The 11,216-nt window shown below is 43.3% G+C and overlaps 1 protein-coding gene across 1 annotated transcript; it reads left to right on the top strand.

Moving 5' to 3' along the window:
- Positions 1-2,154: 2,154 nt before the first annotated feature.
- LOC311190439 (uncharacterized protein C6orf163 homolog) lies at positions 2,155-10,563 on the top strand (the record flags this gene model as incomplete). Its single annotated transcript, XM_084262348.1, has 5 exons — positions 2,155-2,302; positions 4,211-4,305; positions 5,680-5,787; positions 7,925-8,127; positions 10,065-10,563. 5 exons carry the CDS (start codon positions 2,155-2,157, stop codon positions 10,561-10,563), a joined length of 1,053 nt encoding a protein of 350 aa, XP_084118474.1.
- Between the last annotated feature and the right edge of the window lie 653 nt (positions 10,564-11,216).

The following is an 11,216-nucleotide window of genomic DNA, read 5'->3' as shown; positions in this document are numbered from 1 at the left end:
AAACTCCAGAACACATGGTGGGAGGGCATGTACTGGGCCGTGCCCTTTTTCCACCACGGACCCTTATTAATGTTCTGGTCGTGTTTTTCCATTCCACTCAATATTTACAACCTCATCAAGGGCTCTTGAGAAGCTGGGAGACCTCTTTGTTAACCCCCTTCTGGCCAAGGTGGCTTCTGTCAGGCTGAAGAACAGAAGAAAGAACAACTTTGTTGAAATAATTTTTTAATTGAAGATAAAAAAGCTTACTGTCTTGATGGACAAGTTACTCTATTGGGTTTCTCAATATCTCCCTCTAAATCCTATGCTTTGAACTTGTAATTTTCCTTGTCTTTGTGTTTTACAGTTACCTGCATCCTAAATTCAGCTGGGCCTTGGTTTGGCTATCTCCTTCCTGAGAAGTGAGCTTTATTTTTTATAAAACTATAAAAACCCAGCATTTTTTACAGCCATTAAAAGCATGTTCCCCTCTCTGAGCCTGCAGCAAGGTCTTGGGCAAATCTGAAGGCTTACAGGTGAGGAAACGACTCACCTTTTGATTGGTGGAGGAATTTCCAGATGAACTGATAAAGTACTCAGAACTGTCATGTGCTCTGCATATCCTGTAGAATATGTTTTGTTTGATAGGATGTGGTGGATCTTCAGAATTAATCTGTTCTTTTAAAAAAGGTCACACAGGATTTTAATTTTCTTCAGTTTGTTTAAATGCTTGAGTCTCATATGGTTGTGTGAATTTAATTGAATTATTCCAAAATGAGTGCTGCAGTAAACTTTTTAACCTTTTTATTCTGTGGGTTTTTAAAATACACACTTTCACCCTTATGCCTGCAGATTATTCAAAATGAGAAAGCCCAGTCTCTCATTGTCACATATTTGGGAATAATGCAGGATTCAGGTTCTTCAGATTTTGAATGATGTTTTATGAAGTGATAGTGGGTCTGAGGGAAAAGGGGCAGGGGCAGTGAAAGAGAAGGGTGTGGGACCACTGACCTGGGCAGGGTCTGGGCAATGTGTGTACCAATGGCACTTGATAGAAAAGCTGTTTGAGATGGAGCCTTTTACCTGTTGGATGGAGTAAACCCTATTAACTGGGTTGATTCAGAACTGGCCAGGCTGAAGGATGAGTGAGTATTTAGATTTGCCCTTATTTTGAAGGAGCTTCTCCATATTTATTTGTGGAGCTGCTGTGTGGGGTAACTCTCTTAATGCTACAAAAAATATACATAAAAAGGAGATAAACCAGTGCAAATACAGAGAAAAATATAGTAAATTAATGGGTATTACAGTATCAAGACTGGCATTTGCTGCTTCAAGTACCTGATTTATGTCATAAAAACTATGTGTGTATAGGGATTAAAGGGAATAAACCCCACTAAAACACAACTACATTGGTATCAAAATTTGTTGGCTCATCTCTGAATGCACTGCTCCCCTTATGCATCTGGAGGATAAGCAGACACCACCAATAAAACCTCTTTGGTTCTGTCTTTCTCAGTTTCATCTTCAATACAGTAATAATTATCTACAGCAGGCGATAGCTGGCTTGAGCTGTGAGTCAAAAGGATTTCCTGGGCAGAGGCTTTTTCAGGGTTTTTGCTCTTTCAGGGTTTTTGCTTTCACACCTTTACCAAGAACAGCAGCAGAATGATACGATTCTAGTGTCTGAAACAGTAGCTACTGTACTGCTATAATCTCCTTAGACCACACGGTTTGAATATTGTTGACATTCAAGAACAGCCACCAAACAAAAGCATTAAAAAGCCAAAGCCTGCTGTGACCCTACTTTAATATTACCAGGGAAAGTTAGTTGTTTGTGAGCAAAGCCTGCCCTGCCTAGTGATGGTTGCTACCTGCCCTGCCTAGTGATGGTTGCTACGTAAGGAGCTGTGTTAAGGCTGGATGGGGTGACTTCATACAGTCCTGCTCCATCATCTGCCTACAGCATGCCAGCTTGAGTTGTCAGCACGTGTGAATCCTCACCTGAAGGCAAACATTTCAGCTAACTTAGCAAAAAGTAACATCAACGATTTTTCTCTCTTCACTGGCTTGCATGTTTTCTGTACCAACAGGAAGTGTTTGTGCCTGCAAGCAAGGGATCTATCAGGAACAGAGTTCTGACAGAACCCTGTTACAGTAAAATACTAGAATATCACAATGATTAAGAGTCCCGATCTGGACTCTTTTGTTTGTTGTGCTCTGTGTTCAAGAATAATGCCACCACCACCTTCCCAAGCTACTTTTGATCGGATCCGGGAGTACAAGCCTTTCCGAACACGGTATTACACTCACCGTGATATACTGGGTAAGTTTGTTTGTTTCTGGAGATTTAGGAAAACTCCAAGAGCTGTTGTTGCCATCTGTTCCTGGCAGTCATGGTAAGGCAGAGCTGCGTTTCGCTTCTGAATATTAATAAATCCAGTATATTCAGAGCAGGGACAGGGTCAGCTGTCCCGTGGTGCATGAAGGTATTCAGATTTGGGCATAATGAAGTGTGACAGAGAATGCTAGCAGATGTTTTCTAGAGCTCAAGGAATTTGGGAAGAACTCTACTTAACATTTGCACACCTCATCCCTTCAGTCATCAACAGGATACAGCTGGGGAGTTTTATCCTGAATTCTACCTGCTCTTGAATCCTACCTTCCTGATTCTGGCTGCTGACATCAGATTGAGGTTCTGTAGCTCCTCTTGAGGTTTGATTTATTTGTTTCTCTGGCCTACCACAATCATAACTTTACCCAGAAGGAAAGCATGTGGTAGCAGTCCCACGTTTGGGGGTCTGGCAAGAACCTGAAGTGTATTTATATGCTATTCCTAATCATCATCAGAGGTTTCTGATCAGCCCTGTAAAGTTTTGTAGAAAACATGCTGTGCATTTTAATCAATGTGTGTTGTGAAGAGGAGTGTGCTTGGTTTCTATTTTAAACAGTACCCAAGTGATTATCAGTGTACCCAGAGCCTTGGCAGCCGGGCGAGTGCCACGCGTGTCTCAGAGCACGAGGCTTTCCGCTCTGTGGTGACAACACACAGTGTAAAAGTTATCCAGAGGGACACAGAAGGTGTCTTGAAAATACTTTCTCTTTACTGCTTAACAACTGGGGAAAAGCTATGCAGGCAGAGCACAGCATGCTTGCTGCTAAGATGTATGCACTGCTGGACTTCTGTTTTGCTGATTTAACTTTTGCTGATGAGTTGACCCCTTTGTCCCATCTTGCTGCTGTTTTCCATGTGCTTTGTGTTGGCTCCATGAGAGGACTCTGCCCACCCATGCAAAGTAGGGAATAAGAGGGTAAGAAGTAGTAGGGTGTAGGAGGGAGACCTATTCCTCCAGTGGCTCTGTGAAAGCTAGATCTCTGTGGCTCTCTCTATTCCTTTTCCAGTTTCCTAACAGCCCAGAGAAAGGTGACTCTTTGGCCCTGCTAAGAACAGGGAATGGGATCCAGAGCAATGTCTGGGCTTGACCCTGAGTAGGTAAAGGCAGAGCAAGAGGATCCAAAATTTGAGGAGGAGTTTTGGATTGCAGAAAGGTCCCTTATCCACCTCTGCAGTGGCTTCTCTTCTGGGTAATCCTTGGGGGTGAAGATCTGTCTTTCAAATGAGTTCGAGGGCGCTACCTGTTTGCTTTCACAGCATGTCCATGGGAAGAGATGGTGATGCTCATCTCTTGCTTAGACCCTATCCATGTTGCTAAAGGGAAGCCCTGTCATCAAGTGACATGGCTCAGCTCCATGCTGCTCCACTCCTCCTTTCTAGAAGAAATTAACTGTCCTCCTGCAGCACTGGGGCTGCTTGGGCCTTGGATGGACATATCCCCCTCTCCTGAGAATATTGTGTGCCCCTAAAGTGGCACGAAGGCATCCAAGGCTATCTTGGAGCAAGAGACCTTGCTGAAAACCTTGAAGGACTGTGAGGGCCCAGGGTGACACAGAGGGCACCGTCTCGCTTGTAGTGTCCAAAGTGATGCACTCTCACCTTAGTGTCTGTGATGCTTTCCAGGAGGTGAGCACTGGGTTCAGCACCTTCCTGTTACATTTATGAAGCTGAATGAGCAATAATCATTGTGTTTCTCTATATGTGAAGTGGAGGTGCGTGGGTTTTAGCCTTCAGAGTTTTAATTGAGCTGCAGAACCGTGCACAGGGGTCGGGAGAGAAGCACAGGTTTCTGCACTCTGGTTATTTGCTGTGTGTGATCCACTTGTGTTGCTTGTGCAGAGATTGGAGCAGCCATTCAAGAACAACAACATAAAAAGAAGGAGGCAGAGATACAGGAGCACACTGAAAAAATTCAAGCTGAACTTCGGTCTCAGGTAAATGTAATTACGCTCCTGTCATTTAAATGCTGATCACAGAATCACCAAGTTGGAAAAGACCTTTGAAGATCATCAAGTCCAACCATTCCCATCCCAAGCTAAACCATATCCCTAAGTATCTCATCAAACCTTTTTTTTGAACACATCCAGGAAAGGTGACTCAACCCCCTCCCTGGGCAGCCTGTTCCAGGCCCTGACAACTCTTTCAGTAACAAATTGTTTTCTACTGTCCAATCTAAACCTGCCCTGGCACAGCTTGAGGCCATTTCCCCTTGTCCCATCTCCTGTCACCTGGCTGAAGAGACCATCGGCCACCGCTCTACAACCTCCCTTCAGGTAGTTTTAAGTGGTGATAAGATCTCCCCTCAGCCTCCTCTTTTCCAGGCTGAACAACCCCAGCTCCCTCAGCCGCTCCTCATAGGATTTGCCCTCCAGCCCCTTCCCCAGCCTGGTTGCCCTTCTCTGCACTCAGTCAAGGACCTCAATGTCCTTCTTGTGGTGGGGAGTCCAGAACTGCACACAGTACTCAAGGTGCAGCCTCACCAATGCCGAGTACAGGGGCACAATTAGTTCCCCAGACCTACTGGCCACCCTGTTTTTGATACAAGCCAGGATGCCATTGGCTTTCTTGGCCGCCCGGGCACACTGCTGACTCATATTCAGCCTGCAGTCACCCAACACCTCCAGGTCCTTCTCTGCCTGACAGCTCTCCAGCCAGTCTCCCCAAGCCTGTAGCGCTGCATGGGGTTGTTATGTCCCATGTGCAGCACTCTACACTTGGCCTTGTTAAACTTCATCCCATTGGTCTCAGCCCATTGGTCCAGCCTGTTCAGATCTCTCTGAAGAGCCTCCCAACCCTCAGGTATTCTTTGGAATAATTGCCATCACGTAAAAGCAGTTAATAAAGAAATTTGAGGTCATTGCTACAGAGCTGCTGTTAATTTCAGGTCATCCTTTGCTCACAGATCTCTGTGTGTATGCATTTCTTCAGCTTCTGATCACATCAAAGCATACTTTAAATTAATAACAAACTGTACATCTGGTCTGAAAATGGCCTCTGAAGCACCCAGAAGTTAAAGCTGTTTCCCATAGTGCTGTGTAAGACTTGTAAACTGCCTTCTATAATACTGATGTATAGTGGTTACAACTCATGGCTTAGTGTGATTGTGTGGCCACATTTCAACAGGAATCACTGCAATAAATTTGCCAAATGGGCCAAAATGTATTTTACCATCAAGTTTTAAATTTACCTTGCTCTGATTTTTGAAGTAGAAAATATAGAACTATTGATTATATGTAACATCTGCCTGATCTTAATAGGATGTTAATAGAATGTAATCTCCTACACTTAAATAATAACTTGTTTTAAAGGCTGAAATGCACAAGGAGGATGCAGTGGATAAAGCTCTCAAAGAAGCAGCCGCCAACCACAGTGCATTTGTACAAGATCTTAAACAAAAACTTGGAGAGGAATTAAGGGTATGAATCAGTTTGCTTTCATTACCATAGAAATAACCAGGATGACAGAATCATGGTTTGGACAACAAAGAAAGAATGTCATTCTGTATTTTTTAAAAGTTGTTTTTTTTTTAAATTCTGGCCATAACGAGGATCTTCGTTCATCTGAGAGTTGAACCCTAGTGCCAGGAGAAGTGCTTGACCTGAAAGATGACTGGCTTTGTGCTAGGTGAGATGTGAACTCCTGCTAGCAGGATTTTTAAATCACTTTCAGCACATTCCAGCTTTTTTTTATATTTAATTAAGTTTGTGACCTTTGTTGAAAATTCTCTGCCAGTCCTTGTTTCAATCAATCACTGAACCTGATGGAGGTGCATTTCTTAAGGGCAGTTAAATATGAGCTTAACTTTAAACCTGCCCTGAAGTTTTGTGTTCACCAAAGCTAGAAAGGTGTTTAACTGATTTACTGAACCTGCACCCTAAGTGAGGTGGAGAAGGAAACCTGCCGGCATATACATATTTCTAAATGAAGCACACCAGCTGTAGCTTTGTATTTCTGTATTTGCCTAGCACAAGCTTCATGTTGGATATCTGAGAGACATGTACAAAGAGAAAGGAAGGCAATTGCCTTCTAGATCTGAGGCTTCCTGCACCACTTCACAGGGCTTCCCACCACAAGAACATCCAAGCAGTCCTCAGTCAGGCATTGCACAGCCCATCCAACACCCATCATCCTTAGTCTCACAGCCTCCCATCCATGGATGAAGGGTGCACAAAGAATTACCGGAGTGGTTTTGCCTTGGAATTTTATTTTATACAAGTTTCTAAATAGCTGTCTGTTTATACTGCAGCAGTCAAAGCAATGTCCTTGGCATCTCAAGAGGAAAAACAGAGAGGTTTACAGTGGTCTTAAGTTTCCGACAGAGTTTGTTCCATTTTATGGAGCTGTTTTCCAAGAGAGCTCTGTCTTTTACTGTCATAGCATCTGCTGGCAGTGGTTGGAAGAAGCTAAGCCTGTAGTATACCTTTTGTAGACCTGAGTGCTCAGGATTTGAATGTCTGCTGTTTGTCCTGATAACATTGGCTCCAGTGACTACGGTCTAGGGAGCAGATACAGAAATCAACAGCTGAAGCAAAAGAAGAGGCAGATGGAACTGAAGTCATTGCAAGGTGGTTTAGATTTGGTGGTTTGTGTTTCATGGAGTGCATTTTAGGAGGTGTGTTAACTGTAAGCCAACTGCTCACTCGCAGCCAGCTTAGAGAGGTGATGGCAGGAAATTTACTCAGCATCTGTCCAAGCTAACAGCAGCAGCCAACAAAAGATATCACTGAGTGACTGACTGAAATGGGTTTTACATGTAGGATAGGTAAAGATGACCACTTTCAGCTGGTAGCTTCAGGAATGGCTGTTTTGCAGCAGTGCTGATGTGGCTCTTCCACCACAATTCACGGATTTACTTAGGCTTCTTGTAGGAAGGTCCTATTATTTGTCACTCTGCTTGCCAGCAGCAGACAAATAACCAGTATCCACAAAAATGCACAGAATACAGACCTTGTACGTGAGTGTGCAAGAGATTTACAACAGACCTCATGTAACTGTTCATCCTGTATCAGAAAACCCACCAAGATCTAAGCAACCAGAGCTTTCCCAGTGGTGTCTGGCCACTTCCACTGAGGATGCACTTGTCCAGGGCTCTTGGGAAGAACTGTGAGTGGTGGCAAAGCAGTGTGGATGACTGGGTACTGAGTTAAGTGGATTGGATTGCTTCACTGAATAGTTGGGTGTGGCGTGGCCTATAATGGCAACAGAATTCTATTGGTATATGTTGAGTTATCTGAGATTCCAGATGTATGTGTGTGCATCCAGACAACCTAAAATTAATGTTGTCATACCTTTATGTATCAGCCTTTGAGCAGTATCTAGCTGACAAGCATACTGAGATCTGGGCTTCTCCTTCTCATTCTAAAACCATGCCACTGGCCATGTGAGCTGAGAAGAAAATGTATGAGGGAACTTTTAGTTCTTTTTGTAGAAGATGGGGATGATGTGGGATGATGCTACAGTAACTGACTCTAATTCCCCCATATTTTCTTGAAGTCTGTTCTGCTGGACTTTGTTGGGGATTGTTGTCACTAATTACATTTAACTTTGCTTAAGGAAGAGGTGAGGAAGGTGAAGGCAGAGATGAAGCAGTACATGGAAGATGAGCAGAAGAGAGAGGCTGAAGCTGCAGAGCAGCGTATGGCTCACAGACTTCAGTGCGTCCTGATGGAGTGTGCCCAGGAGAAGATGCAAGCAGTGGCTGAAGCCAGGAAACAGGAGAGGGAGATGGCCATGAAGGAAGCAGCCAGGCAGCACAGGTGCTCTTAGTGTTTTCCCTGACTTGGCTGGCAAACATGTTCTGCTAAAGAAAATGACTGGAATTGCATCAGTGCTGTTTAGATGCCAATCTTCTAGGAAAAAATTGATAGACCCTTTATGTGTTTGCAAGTGTCAAGGGACCAGGAAGAGTTGCAGGCTCACTCTTGCTGGTGGCCCCCATAGAAAAAAAACATACTTTGTTCCTAAAATCAGGTATCACAAAGACAACCAAGTATCCCAAAGTTTTGCTTTTTATGGCTTAGAGTCATCAGAAATAAAGATCTCAGGGGCCCACTCTGTCATTCATGACATCTATGCAGAACTGAAAGATTCAGAGATCTGCAAGGCACAGGAGATTCTGCCCATCTAGATTAAGCATTGTGAAATCAACAGCTTTGATGACAAAATAATAACCTGTGCCTCTCCCTTAAGAGTAGACTACATTTCATTTTTTGACAGCACAAACAGCAAACTAACACTACGCTCTCACAATGAAAAGATCAGTTCAGGTATGTTCCTTTGTAAGATGATGGGGTGGGGTTTTTCTCCACACAGAGCCACGCTTAGTTTTGATCTATTATTTAATACATTCCTTTTCACTTCTAAAACAGGGATAAATCACATTCTGCATAAGTTTAGCTGGTCTCTTTAACTTCTCAAGTTGCCAGAGTTCTGTGAAAATACATCCAGCAAAGTGGAGGGAGCAATAACAGAGGGCATAATTTTTTTCTCTGCATTGAAGTATTTGGCTCAGTAACCTTAAGCGATGCTGGATGTGCCATACTTTTATGTGTCCCTGACCCAACTCTGGTGAATAGCACCCACAATGTTTTGACTGCAGAATATAAATTGCATGTTTTATTGCTGATGTGCTAGCACAGAGATGTTCTCAGTATTGCTTAAAATTACACATGAATCTGTAGTCTAGAGGTCAGTTCTTAGATTTCACTTCAAAGCAGCTTTTTTTTTTACTTGGGGGTAGAATTGTTGAAAGTCTGTTTGAAAATCAGTATGTACTTAAGTGCTTGCTCAGAGAGAGACCTGAACGAAGGCCAATGGCATCTTGGCTTGTATCAAAAACAGAGTGGCCAGTACATCTGGGGAAGTAATTGTGCCCCTGCACTCGGCATTGGTGAGGCCACACCTTGAGTACTGTGTTCAGTTCTGGGCTCCCCACCATAAGAAGGACATTGAGGTCCTCGAGCGAGTGCAGAGAAGGGCAACCAGGCTGGGGAAGGGGCTGGAGGGCAAATCCTATGAGGAGCGGCTGAGGGAGCTGGGGGTGTTCAGCCTGGAGAAGAGGAGGCTGAGGGGAGACCTTATCACCGCCTACAACTACCTGAAGGGAGGTTGTAGAGCTGTGGGTGATGGTCTCTTCAGCCAGGTGACAGGAGATGGGACAAGGGGAAATGGCCTCAAGCTGTGCCAGGGCAGGTTTAGATTGGACAGTAGAAAACAATTTGTTACTGAAAGAGTTGTCAGAGCCTGGAACAGGCTGCCCAGGGAGGGGGCTGAGTCACCTTCCCTGGATATGTTCAAAAAAAGGGTAGATGAGTTACTTAGGGATATGGTTTAGCTTGGGATGGGAATGGTTGGACTTGATGATCTTCAAAGGTCTTTTCCAACCTTGTGATTCTGTGATTCTGTGAAACAGTAATCCTTTATGGTTTTCATTTAGAAGCAAGCAGTAGGAAATTATTGCTCGACGTGACACATGCAGAAATAGAATCTTCTGCAGCTGCTTTTATCTGTGTCATCACTGGCCTCATTTTACCCTGTTTTATTTCAGAGGTCCTACATAAAGTTCTGATTTAATGTATGTTTATAGTTGAAGAGAGATTTTACAACAACCTGGATAGACTTAAATTGTTTTTTCAGTGATTTTTAATAACAGGTGTTCACTACAAATCTTTCCATCTTTTTCTTTTTTAACTAGAAAGCACTTAGAGCAACTCAAAGAAGAAAGGGCACTAGCTGAGGAACTGAATTGTAAGAATATGGAGCAGTTAAACAAAGAAAAACATAATGAGATTAATACTGCCCTGAGTATCGCCCGAAAAGAGAATCAGATAGAGACTGAAAAACAGCTCAGAGAAGCAGAGATTCTACATCTTGATGAGCTGGAGAAAGTGATGGTTACACTGAAAGCAGCAGAAGAACAGGTGAAGACTCTTACACAAAAACTAGAAAAAATGACGAGTTGGAAGGACAGCCTGGAAACTGAAATCCAAGCAACTAGACAGGCTTTTCAGAAGTATATCGATGCCACATTTCCTAACCTGTCTCCTGGACAAGCAGATTTTATTCTGCCATTCAGAAAAGCATTTGAGCAGAAGAACACCCTGGAAGAAGCAGAGGACACTGATGAGGAATACAAGAGAGCTGGTATTAGAAGTGTGAGCTTCACAGCCACAGGTAAACAGAACTGCAAATAGGTGGTGCTGAAAAATAAATTCCTCTCTGTTCACTGAATTATATGAGTGTAGTTAGAATGAGAGAGAGAAAAGTAACTACCATTATGTTAAATAATGAAGGGGATGAGCCCTGGTTAGAAATTATGCATTAATTTTTGTTTTGCAAAGCATGTTGGAACATGTAGGGGAAAAAATCTGAAAATCCCATGAGAGAAATCTGTCGTTTAGTTAAGTGTTGGTGCTTGGGCTGTGAGGGCTGTTGGCTCTGCCCCTGAATCCCCGGGATGTGGGGTAAGACACACAAGCTCTGAACACCTGAAGCTTAGGTTCTGACATTTGCAGTGTGGTTACTCTGTGTAACAGTGTGTATGTCTAGGGTACTTGCTAAGGGTGCATGATAAGCTTTAGTGAATGTGTGAGAAATCTTTGTGTCTCTCTCATTTGTTACCTGTTAATCTGAAAACTCTGTATAGCACCTGGAGTGCGAGCTGAGGGATGTAAAGGAGCTGGTCTTTACTGTAGGTGTTAGAAAGTATAATATAGTAGAGGAAACTTTCCATAGGCATCTTAAGGGAATTTTTAAGAGATCAATCTGTGCAGCCTTCTTGTCCTCAAAAACAGCCCTAGAAAACAAAAAAGCAGAATGATCTCACAGAAAGCCATCACTCTGCCAA

This window comes from Gallinula chloropus (genome assembly GCF_964237585.1).
Source record: "Gallinula chloropus genome assembly, chromosome: 3".
Taxonomy (NCBI): Eukaryota; Metazoa; Chordata; class Aves; order Gruiformes; family Rallidae; genus Gallinula; species Gallinula chloropus.
The sequence above is the reverse complement of the archived record's forward strand: the minus strand, read 5'-3'. Positions and strand labels throughout refer to the sequence as shown.